At 50.2% G+C, this 11,767-nt stretch overlaps 1 protein-coding gene across 1 annotated transcript; it reads left to right on the top strand.

Moving 5' to 3' along the window:
- Positions 1–9,828: 9,828 nt before the first annotated feature.
- On the top strand, positions 9,829–11,432 carry LOC109741237 (methylesterase 3-like). The gene has a single exon (XM_020300316.2). It carries the CDS (start codon positions 10,409–10,411, stop codon positions 11,195–11,197), a length of 789 nt encoding a protein of 262 aa, XP_020155905.1. The 5' UTR covers positions 9,829–10,408; the 3' UTR covers positions 11,198–11,432.
- Positions 11,433–11,767: the final 335 nt, after the last annotated feature.

The raw sequence follows: 11,767 nt of genomic DNA, 5'->3' as shown, positions 1-11,767 counted from the left end.
AACGGAATAACGGGCCGTTAATGGGTATAAAGTGATACACTGTTCATTACGGGCCAGTTTCACCACGGGCCGTTAATGGGTGTAAAGTGATACACTGTTCATTACGGGCCAGTTTCACCACGGGCCGTTAATAGGCCAAGAGTTATATAGGGCCTCATATGGGCCGAAAGACGTCATGGGCCAGAAGTGAAAACGGGCTGGAATCATATTGGATGGCCCAGATGACGCTACTGGGCCTAATTCGGATAGGGCGTAACGGGCCTTGGGTTAGCGGGCTGTAAATGGGCTATATGCGAACAGGCCATTAATAGGCTTTCCATGGGCCGGCCCGCCACCTTTTGACCAAGTCAAACGGGCCGGCCTTTTCACAGGAATGGGCCTCTGTTGGGCCGTGCCACGTGTCGACGTATCATAGGCGCCTTCTGTCCAATGAGTGGATGACATCTGTCCCAATGATGAGCCGACACGTGTTTCCTCCAGCCAATGATGATTTTACACGTGGAAAATCCCCATTGGTCAGGGCTGTTAACGGGTTATCGGATCCAAAACCCGACCCGATAGCTTAACGGCGTTCCGTTACGGTGGATGCCACGTGTTGGTCACCCTTGACGAAAGCACTTCTGTGACACGCGATTTATCGTCATGGAAGTGGACACTTCCGTGATGATAATTTTGGTAATGTCATGGAACACTTCTACGACAGCACAGGTATGACTATCTTGATTCTGTCATAAATTTGTCATGGATGTACATGCATGACAAAAAACGCGACCTACTGTGACAAACACGTATCATCACGGAAGTGTATTTTTTTTGTAGTGCAAGCTGTCGTTCTGCAAGGTAGACCGGACTCGTTCAACTGTGTCCAGAGGCTTGATGGCCGATGAAGTGTTCGGCTTGATGAGGCCGCTCTGTACCTCGGCCGCAAGGGCCGCGGTATGCTCCTCGGTACGGAGGGAACGCTCCATGTTTCCATTGACTGTTATAACGCCACGCGGTCCGGGCATCTTGAGCTTTAAGTAGGCATAGTGCGGGACTGCATTGAAGCGGGCGAAGGCGGTCCATCCGAGCAGTGCGTGATAGCCACTGCGGAAGGGGACAATGTCGAAGATCAAGTCTTCGCTTTGGAAGTTATCCAGTGAACCGAAGACTACTTCCAATGTTAATGAACCCGTGTAGTGGGCCTCTACGCCGGGTATCACTCCTTTAAAGGTGGTGTTACTGGGCTTAATTCTTGACAGGTCAATACCCATTTTATGAATAGTGTCTTGATAGATCAAGTTAAGACTGCTGCCGCCATCCATAAGGACTCGAGTGAGATGGAATCCATCGATGATTGGATCAAGGACCAGAGCTGCCGAACCTCCATGACGGATACTGGTCGGGTGGTCCCTACGATCAAAGGTGATCGGACAAGCCGACCAAGGGTTGAATTTTGGGGCGACCGGCTCTACGACGTAGATGTCCCTTAGTGCGCGCTTGCACTCCCTCTTGGGGATATGAGTGACGTATATCATATTCACTGTTTTTACCTCAGGGGGGAATTTCTTCTGCCCCCCCTGTGTTCATCGTCATCCTCGCTCGCGGCCCTTTCCCCTTGTGTTCGGTATTTATCTTGCCGGCCTGGGAAGACCCAACAGTTTCTATTGGAATGATCTGCAGGCTTGTCTGGGTGCCATGGATCTGGCAAGGCCGATCGAGTATTTTTTCCAAATTGGATGGGTCGTCCCTGTTCCCTTTGAATGGCTTCTTCCGCTGATTGGGTTTAGAGCCGCTGAATCCGGCATTAACCGCTGTGTCTTCGGTTTCTTCATTGTTGCTTCAACGCTTGTGTTTGTTGCGTCGTGGCCTGCCGTTGCCATCTCTGGCTTCGGAGGTGCTGGGGTCACTGGTACTGTTGCTTCTACAAGCTGACCAACTATCTTCTCCCGCACAAAAGCGGGTCATGAGTGCGGTAAGGGCTGACATAGACTTCGGCTTTTCTTGGCCGAGGTGTCGGGTGAGCCATTCGTCGCGGACGCTATGTTTAAAGGCTGCGAGGGCTTCGGCGTCCGGACAGTCGATGATCTGGTTCTTTTTAATTAAGAACCTAGTCCAGAGCTTGCGAACTGACTCTCCGGTTTGCTGGACTATGTGACTAAGGTCATCGGCATCTGGAGGCCGGACATAGTACCTTGCAAGCTATCTCGAAAGGCGTCTTCCAAATCTTCCCAGCTACCAATGGAGTTCTCTGGAAGGCTGTTTAACCAGTGACGTGCTGGTCCTTTCAGTTTTAGGGGGAGGTATTTGATGGCGTGAAGATCATCACCGCAAGCCATGTGAATATGGAGAAGAAAGTCTTCAATCCATACCGCGGGATCTGTCGTTCCATCGTATGCTTCAATGTTTACGGGTTTAAACCCTTCTGGGAACTGGTGCTGCATTACCTCATCGGTAAAGCATAAGGGATGTGCGGCGCCTCTGTATCGGGCAACATCACGACGGAGTTCGGATGACATCCATATTCGGTTTTCGGCCCGGGTGAGGTTATGTCTGTCGCGCCAAGCTTGATGGTCGTCATCTCGCGTTGGGGCATGCCCCCTGGATCCATAGATTGATCTAGCCTGACCGGCTCTATTGTCCAGGTCCTCGCGTAGGTCGTAGGTGTATCCTGGAGCCGCTACCACTTTGCCTCGACGGCGAGGTGGTGCGGGCTGGTGTTCGGCATAAGCAGTCGCTTTGTCTCACCCACGCGGTGGTCGATCTGGTTCATCAGCGCAGTTATATCTTGACGGTATTGGCTCAAGGGCCTCGTCGTCGAATTGTGGTAGTAGCCAACGCTTTGGATAACTCTTTGTTGGGCGTTCGAGGCCATATTCCTCAGCCGCTAGGACCTGGGTCCATCTGTCGTTGGGCGTATCCTATTCGGCTTGAAGCTGTTGTTGTTTCTTTTTTAGGCTCGTCGCAGTTGCAATGAGCTGTCGCTTGAAGCGTTCTTGCTCGAGGGGTTCCTCTGGCACGATGAAATCTTCGTTAACGAGGCTAACTTCCTCCTCGGAGGCCGGTAGATAGTTGCTATCCTCCGAATCCTCATTCTCGGCAAGTTGTCTCGCTTGACTTGTCCGTCTTCCCAATCATCCTGCTCTATGGCGGGCTCGATGGGGTGGTTAGAGTCTTCGGCATTCTCCGGAGTGTCATTGTCTCTGGTGCCGGTATTACTTTTCTTTTCACGACGCGACTTTGAGCGGCGCAGCTGACGTCGATGTTTTGGTGGTGCCTCGACGGGCTTGTCCTCGACTGGATCCTTGCCACCATCATCGTCATCGTCCTTTTTAGGTGTATCCACCATATACACATCGTATGTGGAGGTGACCGTCCAACGCCCGGTGATGGGCGGATTCCGGCCTAGTTCGTCTCCGGCATCGTCATCCACACCGTCGATGTCATCAGAGGCGTAATCTAGCATGTCGGTCAAGTCCTCGACAGTGGCTATTAAGTGGGTGGTGGGTGGGACGTAAAATTCCCCGCTCTCAGCCCCTAGTCCGGGCTGGGCGTAGTTCGGAGGTGACACTTCCGTGATGGCGAGAGATCGCATTAAGTCCACGGCCTCGTTTAGGAGCGACGGCCGGACAAGGAACTGGGGACCTGCGGGGCTGGGCATGGTAGGTTCTACCAGGCCGTGCTCACTGGACGCAGACCTTCAGAGTTCGGAGTTAGCATCCAGAGGCGGATTCGGTTCTCCGATGACAGGGAGAGTCCTGCTTGATGCCAGGCTTGCCGAAGACATAGTTGCCTCTAGGTCTCCGGTAGAGAGCTCCGTAGTAGGAGAGAGTCCGGTGGGTTTCAAACTCCCATCTTCGGATGAGGTGGTCTACTCTGGATCTACAGCCAGGCAGGGATGATAGTTGGTCTTTGAGCGGTGCCTCAAGACGGATCCGATGGGTTTCCTTCTTGGAGATGAGGGATGGTCGAGGCCATGAACCCTTCGAAGATCAAGTCTCCTCGGATGTCGGCGACGTAATTCAGGTTCCCGAATCTGATCTGAGGACCAGGGGCGTAGATGTCAATCTGCTCAAGGTGACCAATTGAATTGGCACGCAGAGCGAAACTGCCGAACACGAAAAGTTGTCGGCGAGGTAATTCAGGCTCCCGAATCTGATCTGAGGACCAGGGGCGTAGCTGTCGATCTTCCCAAGGTGACCAATTGAATTGGCACGCAGAGCAAAGCCGCCGAACATGAAAAGTTGACCGGGGAGGAAGGTTTCCCTGAAAACGACATCGTTGTTGACGATCGTACGAGCCATCGAGCCTTCTGCCGATGACACAGTGGAACTCTCAATGAAAGCACTAATGTCGGTGTCAAAACCGTCCGATCTCGGGTAAGGGGTCCCGAACTGTGCGTCTGAGGATCGAAGGTAATAGGAGACAAAGGGGACACGATGTTTTACCCAGGTTCGGGCCCTCTTAATGGAGGTAAAACCCTACTTCCTGCTTGATTGACTTTGATGAATATAGGGGTTACAAGAGTTGATCTACCTCGAGATCGTAATGGCCAAACCCTAGATGTCTAACCTATGTGAATTCTGATAGCCTCTACGGACTAAACCCTCCGGTTTATATAGACACTGGGGGGCCTAGGGTTGTACAGAGTCGGTTTACAGAAGAAGGAAACTATACATCCGAACGCCAATCTTGCCATCCACGCAAAGGAGAGTCCTATCCAGACACGGCGGAAGGTCTTCTACCTTGTATCTTCACGGCCCATCAGTCCGGTCCACAACACACATCCCGGACACCCGAGGACCCCTTAATCCAGGACTCCCTCGCCCCCCCTTCCTTTTTACGGAGGGGGAAAAGGGGAAGGAGAAGGAGAGGGAGAGAAGAAAAGGGGGCCGTGACCCCCTCCCCCATGTCCAATTCAGACTCCCTTGGGGGGCACCCTTGCGGGCTCCCCTCTCTCTCCACTAAGGCCCATGTAGGCCCATTACTTCCCAGGGGTTCCGATAACCTCCCGGTACTCCGAAAAATACCCGAACCATTCCGAAACCATTCCGGTGTCCGAATACCACCGTCCAATATATCAATCTTTACCTCTCGACCATTTCGAGACTCCTCGTCATGTACGTGATCTCATCCGGGACTCTGAACAAACTTCGGTCACCAGAACACAACACTCATAATACAAATCGTCATCGAACGTTAAGCGTGCGGACCCTACGGGTTTGAGAACTATGTAGACATGACCGAGACACATCTCTGGTCAATAACCAATAGAGGAATCTGGATGCTCATATTGGTTCCTACATATTCTACGAAGATCTTTATCGGTCAAACCGCAATGATAACATACGTAATTCCCTTTGTCATTGGTATGTTACTTGCCCGAGATTCGATCGTCGGTATCATCATACCTAGTTCAATATCGTTACCGACAAGTCTCTTTACTCGTTTCGTAATGCATCATCCCGCAACTAACTTATTAGTCACATTGCTTGCAAGGCTTATAGTGATGTGCATTACCGAGAGGGCCCAGAGATACCTCTCCGATACTCGGAGTGACAAATCCTAATCTCGATCTATGCCAACCCAACAAACACCTTCGGAGATACTTGTAGAGCATCTTTATAATCACATAGTTACGTTGTGACATTTGATAGCACACAAGGTATTCCTCTGGTATCCAGGAGTTGCATAATCTCATAGTCAAAGGAATATGTATATGACATGAAGAAAGCTATAGCAATAATACTGAACGATCAACATGCTAAGCTAACAGATGGGTCTTGTCCATCACATCATTCTCCTAATGATGTGATCTCGTTCATCAAATGACAACACATTTCTATGGTTAGGAAACTTAACCATCTTTGATTAACGAGCTAGTCTAGTAGAGGCTTACTAGGGACACGGTGTTTTGTCTATGTATCCACACATGTATCAAGTTTCCGGTTAATACAATTCTAGCATGAATAATAAAAATTTATCATTATATAAGGAAATATAAATAACAACTTTATTATTTCCTCTAGGGCATATTTCCTTCAATATATTGTTGTTATAATAGTGATCATGATGCTTTCATGTCCCTATTCTGTTTTATCGACACATCTCACTAAACATGTGGTCATGATTATCGAGTTCGGTTTTCGCTTTAGGACAAGCGAGGTCTAAACTTGGGGGAGTTGATACATCCATTTTGTATCATGTTTTCTTATTATTATTTATTATGTTTTGGGTCATTTTGTCACTTTATGATGCTATTCTAATGTCTTTTCTCTCTTATTTTGCAAGTTTCACATGAAGAGAAAGATTGTCCGTAGTTCAAATTCTGGACCTAAAAAAACTACAAAGAGATAGATATTCTTCGCAACTCCAAATGACCTGAAAATTTATGGAGAATTATTTTAGAATATATAAAAAATACTTGAAGAATAAATATAAGAAGGGGGGCCACCGGGGAGCGACGAGCTTAGGGGGCGTGCCCTATGACCTCGTGGGCCCCCTGGCAGGCCTCCGGTGCCCATCTTCTGCAATATGAAGCCATTTTACCTAGAAAAAAAGAAGAAGACTTTTCGGGCGAAGCGCCGCCGTCTCGAGGCGGAACCTAGGCAGGAGCACGTTTGCTCTTCGGCAGAGCGATTCCGCGGGGGAAACTTCCCTCCGGGAGGGGGAAATTGAAGCCATCGACATCGCCAATGATCCTCTCATTGTGGGAGGACCAATCTTCATCAGCAGCTTCACCAACACCATCTCATCTCAAACCCTAGTTCATCTCTTGTATTCAATCTTTGTCCCAAGACCTCAGATTGGTACCTGTGGGTTGATAATAGTGTTGATTACATCTTATAGTTGATGCTGGTTGGTTTATTTTGTGGAAGATTAAATGTTTAGATCCTCAAGCATATTAAATACATCTATGATCTTGAACGTGAATATGATTTGTGAGTATTTACTTTTGTTCTTCAGGACATGGGAGAAGTCTTGTTATAAGTAATCATGTGAAGTTGGTATTCATTCGATATTTTGATGATATGCATGTTGTTATTCCTTTAGTGGTGTCATGTGAACGTCGACTACATGACACTTCACCATACTTGGGCCTAAGGGAAGGCATTGAGGACTAATAAGTAGATGATGGGTTGCGAGAGTGACAGAAGGTTAAACTTTAGTTTATGCGTTATTCCGTAAGGGGCTGATTTGGATCCATATGTTTCATGCTATGGTTAGATTTATCTTAATTCTTCTTGCAAGAAGGGGTAATCATAAGAGGGTTGCTTGTTCATGTAAGAATAGCACCCTAGCACCAGTCCACCCACATATAAAATTATCAAAGTAGCGAACGTGAATCAACTAAACATGATGAACGTGACTAGACGACAATTCCCATGTGTCCTCGAGAACGCTTTGCTTATTATAAAAGAACGTTCCAGCTTGTCCTTTGCTATAAAAAGGATTGGGCCACCTTGCTGCACCTTTATTACTATTGCTACTTGTTACTTGTTACAAATTACCTTGCTACAAAACTATCTGTTACCGCTACATTCAATACTTGCAAATAATACCTTGCTAAAAATTGTCATGTCCACGGCAATGGATGCTCGGAGTTGTATATCGATCTTCTACAACTAGAACTAGATACTTGTTACACTAAACTGATATGATGGCTCTGGGACTGCTTCCTCGCGGGGTAGACAAGGAAGGATCTCTGGGCGTTGCTATTATATACTTGTTACTATATGATATGGTATTCTACTCTCTTCTGTTGCTCCAATACGCTGCAAGAGGCTAGTCTTCGTTAGGCTAGGTCTTCCCTTCTATTCTGGCATTTCTACAGTTTAGTCCACAGATACAACCCCTTCCCATTGATATCGATGCGTACTTAGTATAGATCTGATATAAGTCTTGCGAGTACTTTGGATGAGTACTCACGGTTGCTTTACTTCCTTTTCCCCCTTTACCAGATTGCTGCGATCAGATGATGAAGCCCAGGAGCCAGCTGATCCTGCCGATGACTACTACTACCCCGACATAGCCTACTACTACGTGGAGACCGCTGACCACGAGTAGTTTGGAGGTCCCAGGCAGGAGGCCTGCGACTTTTCGATCTAGAGTCGTTGTTTGTTTTCGCCTTCTTAAGGCACCCTTGTATTTGTCTGTAATCAGACCTAACTCTCGATGTAATATTGGGTCTTAAGACCTTGTCTTGTAATATATTGTTTCTTTGTTTATTTTGAGTCATATAGTTGTGTTGTGATATTATACCGTGAGTCATTGATCTTGATCGTGCATGTTGTGTGGATGTTTAGTGCACGATTAATTTCGGGGGCGTCACCTAGTCCCCACCTGTGGTGTAGGAACCGAGTTGGGGCGTGTACTGAAGCGCGGTGATCAGGGGGGTCATAGGGGACCGGCGTAGCCATCGGTATTGGGTAGCCAGTGTAGCCCGTCACCACACCGCTAGGGTTCGGCCCGCCATAGTTGAACGGTCCAGCGGGGTAGTAGGGCATTCGAGGAGCTGCGAGACCCGGCCGGGGCGCCGCGTAGAGAGCCTGATGGCCCGACGATCGAGGCCCGAGAAGGCTCGGAGCGGGCGCACGCAGGAATGACATCATGTAGGCGTGCACCACCCTAGTCCAGGGGTTATGGCCAGCGCTCCATGGCTGCTTCGAGAATGGCAGACCAAAGTGTTGCTGGTTCCTGGTGTTAGCGCCGTTGGTGTTGCGCTACTGGCCGCCGCGGCCACGCCGGCGCTATCAAATTTGATCGGCCGGTGGATGCTACTAGTGAGGAGGCGGCGCCACGTGCGCCGGAGGCCACGGCTAGTAGGGCGCGCCATAGGCGCTGATGTGTGCAGGAGGCACCGGCGGGCGCGACTACCGGAACGGGGGCACCATAGGCGCCGGCGGGCGCCAAAGGTGTTGGTGCAGGACAGCCGCGCGAGTAGCCGGCGGCGGGGGCGGTGTGGATAGCACGGGACCGCAAGTTTTTCAACCGACGTTCCTCAAGACAAAGATAGGCCACCGCCCGCTCGTAGGTAGGGTTAGCCATAAGAGTGAGATTGGAAGCAGCGTTACCGAGATCCTCGTTGAGACTCGCAGTGAGGGTGGAAAGGAGAAGCTCATCCTCAACCTTTAAGCCAACGTCGTTCAGCTCGTCGGAGAAGGTCTTGAGGCGCATGCAGTAGGCGCCAATGGAGGAGTCGTTTTGGTGGCAACCAAAAACCTCCTGCTGCAAGAAGACGATCCGTTGGAGCTTGCTGTCGGTGAAGAGGCTGATGATCTTGGTCCACACCGTGTAGGCATCATAGCCATTGTGAACGATGGTGTGGAAGATGTCCTTGGACACGATGAGGAAGAGCCACCGAATGATGGTGGCGTCGATCGCCATCCAGTCATCATCGCGGCGCATGGCAAGGAAGTCAGTGGTGCCATCAATATGGCCACGGAGACTGTACTCACGAAAAGGGAGGTTGACATAGGTCTTCCATGCATATAAGTTCGCCTCCGTGTGAGAAAGCTTGATCGGAACGCGACCGAAGATCGGAACGTCCAGGATGTAGGCCGGGTTGGGAACGGAGCCAGCATCGGAGTAGGCGAAGGGGTTGTTGTGATGGGAGAAGGAGGAGTTGGACATGATGGCGGCGGTTGGGTAGATGGTGGTGGCAGCGGCGGCTACAGAGGGGAGTTTGCGGCGGCATGGGGATCGGGAGGGAAGTAGGGGTGGAGCGGCGGCTGTTGTGGGGGATTGGGAGGGTGGGTGTAGCGATGGCAACTAGGTAGATGCGGCATCGGGGCGGCTAGGGTTAGGGTAGGCAGTGGCGGTGACTAGGGAGCAATGGCGACGCGTGGCTAGGGTTTAGAGAGGGAGGACCGAAATAAGGTTGATACCATGTAAAGAATAGGTGCGACTCACGATATATTCATTGGGTGCATATGCACATACATATAGGTACAATAGGTGGTCACGTCCTCAACTATACAAGAAAGGAGGAGGGCTTGTTGTACAAGTAATACATATGTTATATACATCTCAACAAGAGCAAAGAGGTATTGAGTTCAAGACCAGGCTAGCATAATTAAATTGCAGCCCACTTTCTGTTCTCGTTTAGGCATGAGAAGATCACACGTGAGAGAGCTAATATTACCTCTTTCATCAGATTGGTTTTTTATTGTATTGACTAAAACATGCGCTTCTACTTGTGTGCTGAACAGCCATCTTCTCCGCAGCCTGCCAATGCATAAAGTACGCCGCGAGGTTTGATCCGCGTCAGCATTGCATCAGCCGACAATACGGCATCTGCCCTTTTTACTTGAAGAAGATGCCCGCATAGCCACATACATAAATAAAGTGAGACGTGTAACATCAATCAAGCAGCTAGCTAGGTGCCTACTTGCCTCGGCGTGTACTGTCCAGTGCTCGGCGCGCACACATGTCTTCTTCCTCTGTGCCAGCGGCTGCCGTGGCGACGTCGACCCGCCTCATCCTGGTGCACGGCACGGGCCACGGCGGGTGGTGCTGGTACAAGGTCGCCACCCTGCTCCGTGCCGCGGGGCACCGCGTGGACGCGCCGGACCTCGTGGCGTGCGGCACCGACGCGCGCCGGCTGCGCGACGCGCCCACCTTCGAGGACTACACGCGCCCCCTGCTCGACGCGCTCCGGGACCTCCCGGACGGCGAGCGGGCGGTGCTCGTGGGCCACAGCTTCGGCGGCATGAGCGTCGCGCTCGCCGCCGAGGAGTTCCCCGACAAGGTCGCGGCTGCCGTGTTCCTCACCGCCTTCATGCCGGACTGCGACGGCCCGCGCACCCGTGTCATCGAGAAGGTTCTCGCGTCCGACTGGATGGACAGTGTTATCGACGAGGAGCACGCCCCACCGTCGGTGTTTCTCGGGCCCGAGCTCGTGCGCCAGAAGCTCTACCAGCTGAGCCCGGAGGAGGACTACACGCTGTGCCAGAGCCTGGCGCGGGTGAGCTCCTACTACGTGGCCGACCAGCAGCAGAGGCCGCCGTTCAGCGCTGCCCGGTACGGCGCGGTGACCAAGGTCTACGTGGTCGCCAAGCAGGACCTGGCCATGGTCGAGGAGTACCAAAGGCAGATGATCGCAGGCATCCCCGTGGCTGAGGTGAGGGAGATGGCTGACGCCGACCACATGGTCATGTTCTCTGCGCCGGAGGAACTGGCGGGCCACCTCGCCGACATCGCAAACACCTACACTTAACCGATGCGGAGCCGATTTACCGATATAAATATTGGGCGTCTATTTTCCGTAGTTGGATTGTACTTACAAGAACAAACGAAGAAATCTACTGAAATGTGAGTCCATACGTACCGCACATGAGGGCTCTTTCCTTCAAATGAATTTTATATAAATTATGTAGTATGCAAATCTGTAGAAATTTTCCAATAGAATCTATTTTTGATTCAATGGAATGAACGTTTCGTTTTTCCAAGCTTATCTATTTTTATCACCAGAAAGGAATTTTTCGAAAAAGGACGCTTTATAACTGAAAATGTATAAGCATTACACCGCCAGAAATGAATGGCCTAACTTACCACTGAGTAGGTGCCTTTTTCTTTTCCTTCTAAACTAGCTGCTCTCACTCTACCAGTTCATACTGAACTTTCACTTCCATTTATATAAGCAGGTTTGATTTTTTTGATTTGTATTATCCGTTGGATCCAAATCCATATCATAATCAAGTAGATAATGTGATGACTTCCTTAAACTTTGTATTGATCGTCTTCTTATGCTATGATTTTGAATTTTTCCTCTTACTTCGTGCCTATG

The sequence above is a fragment of the Aegilops tauschii genome, chromosome 2 (assembly GCF_002575655.3).
Source record: "Aegilops tauschii subsp. strangulata cultivar AL8/78 chromosome 2, Aet v6.0, whole genome shotgun sequence".
In the NCBI taxonomy this organism is placed as follows: domain Eukaryota; kingdom Viridiplantae; phylum Streptophyta; class Magnoliopsida; order Poales; family Poaceae; genus Aegilops; species Aegilops tauschii.
The sequence above is the reverse complement of the archived record's forward strand: the minus strand, read 5'-3'. Positions and strand labels throughout refer to the sequence as shown.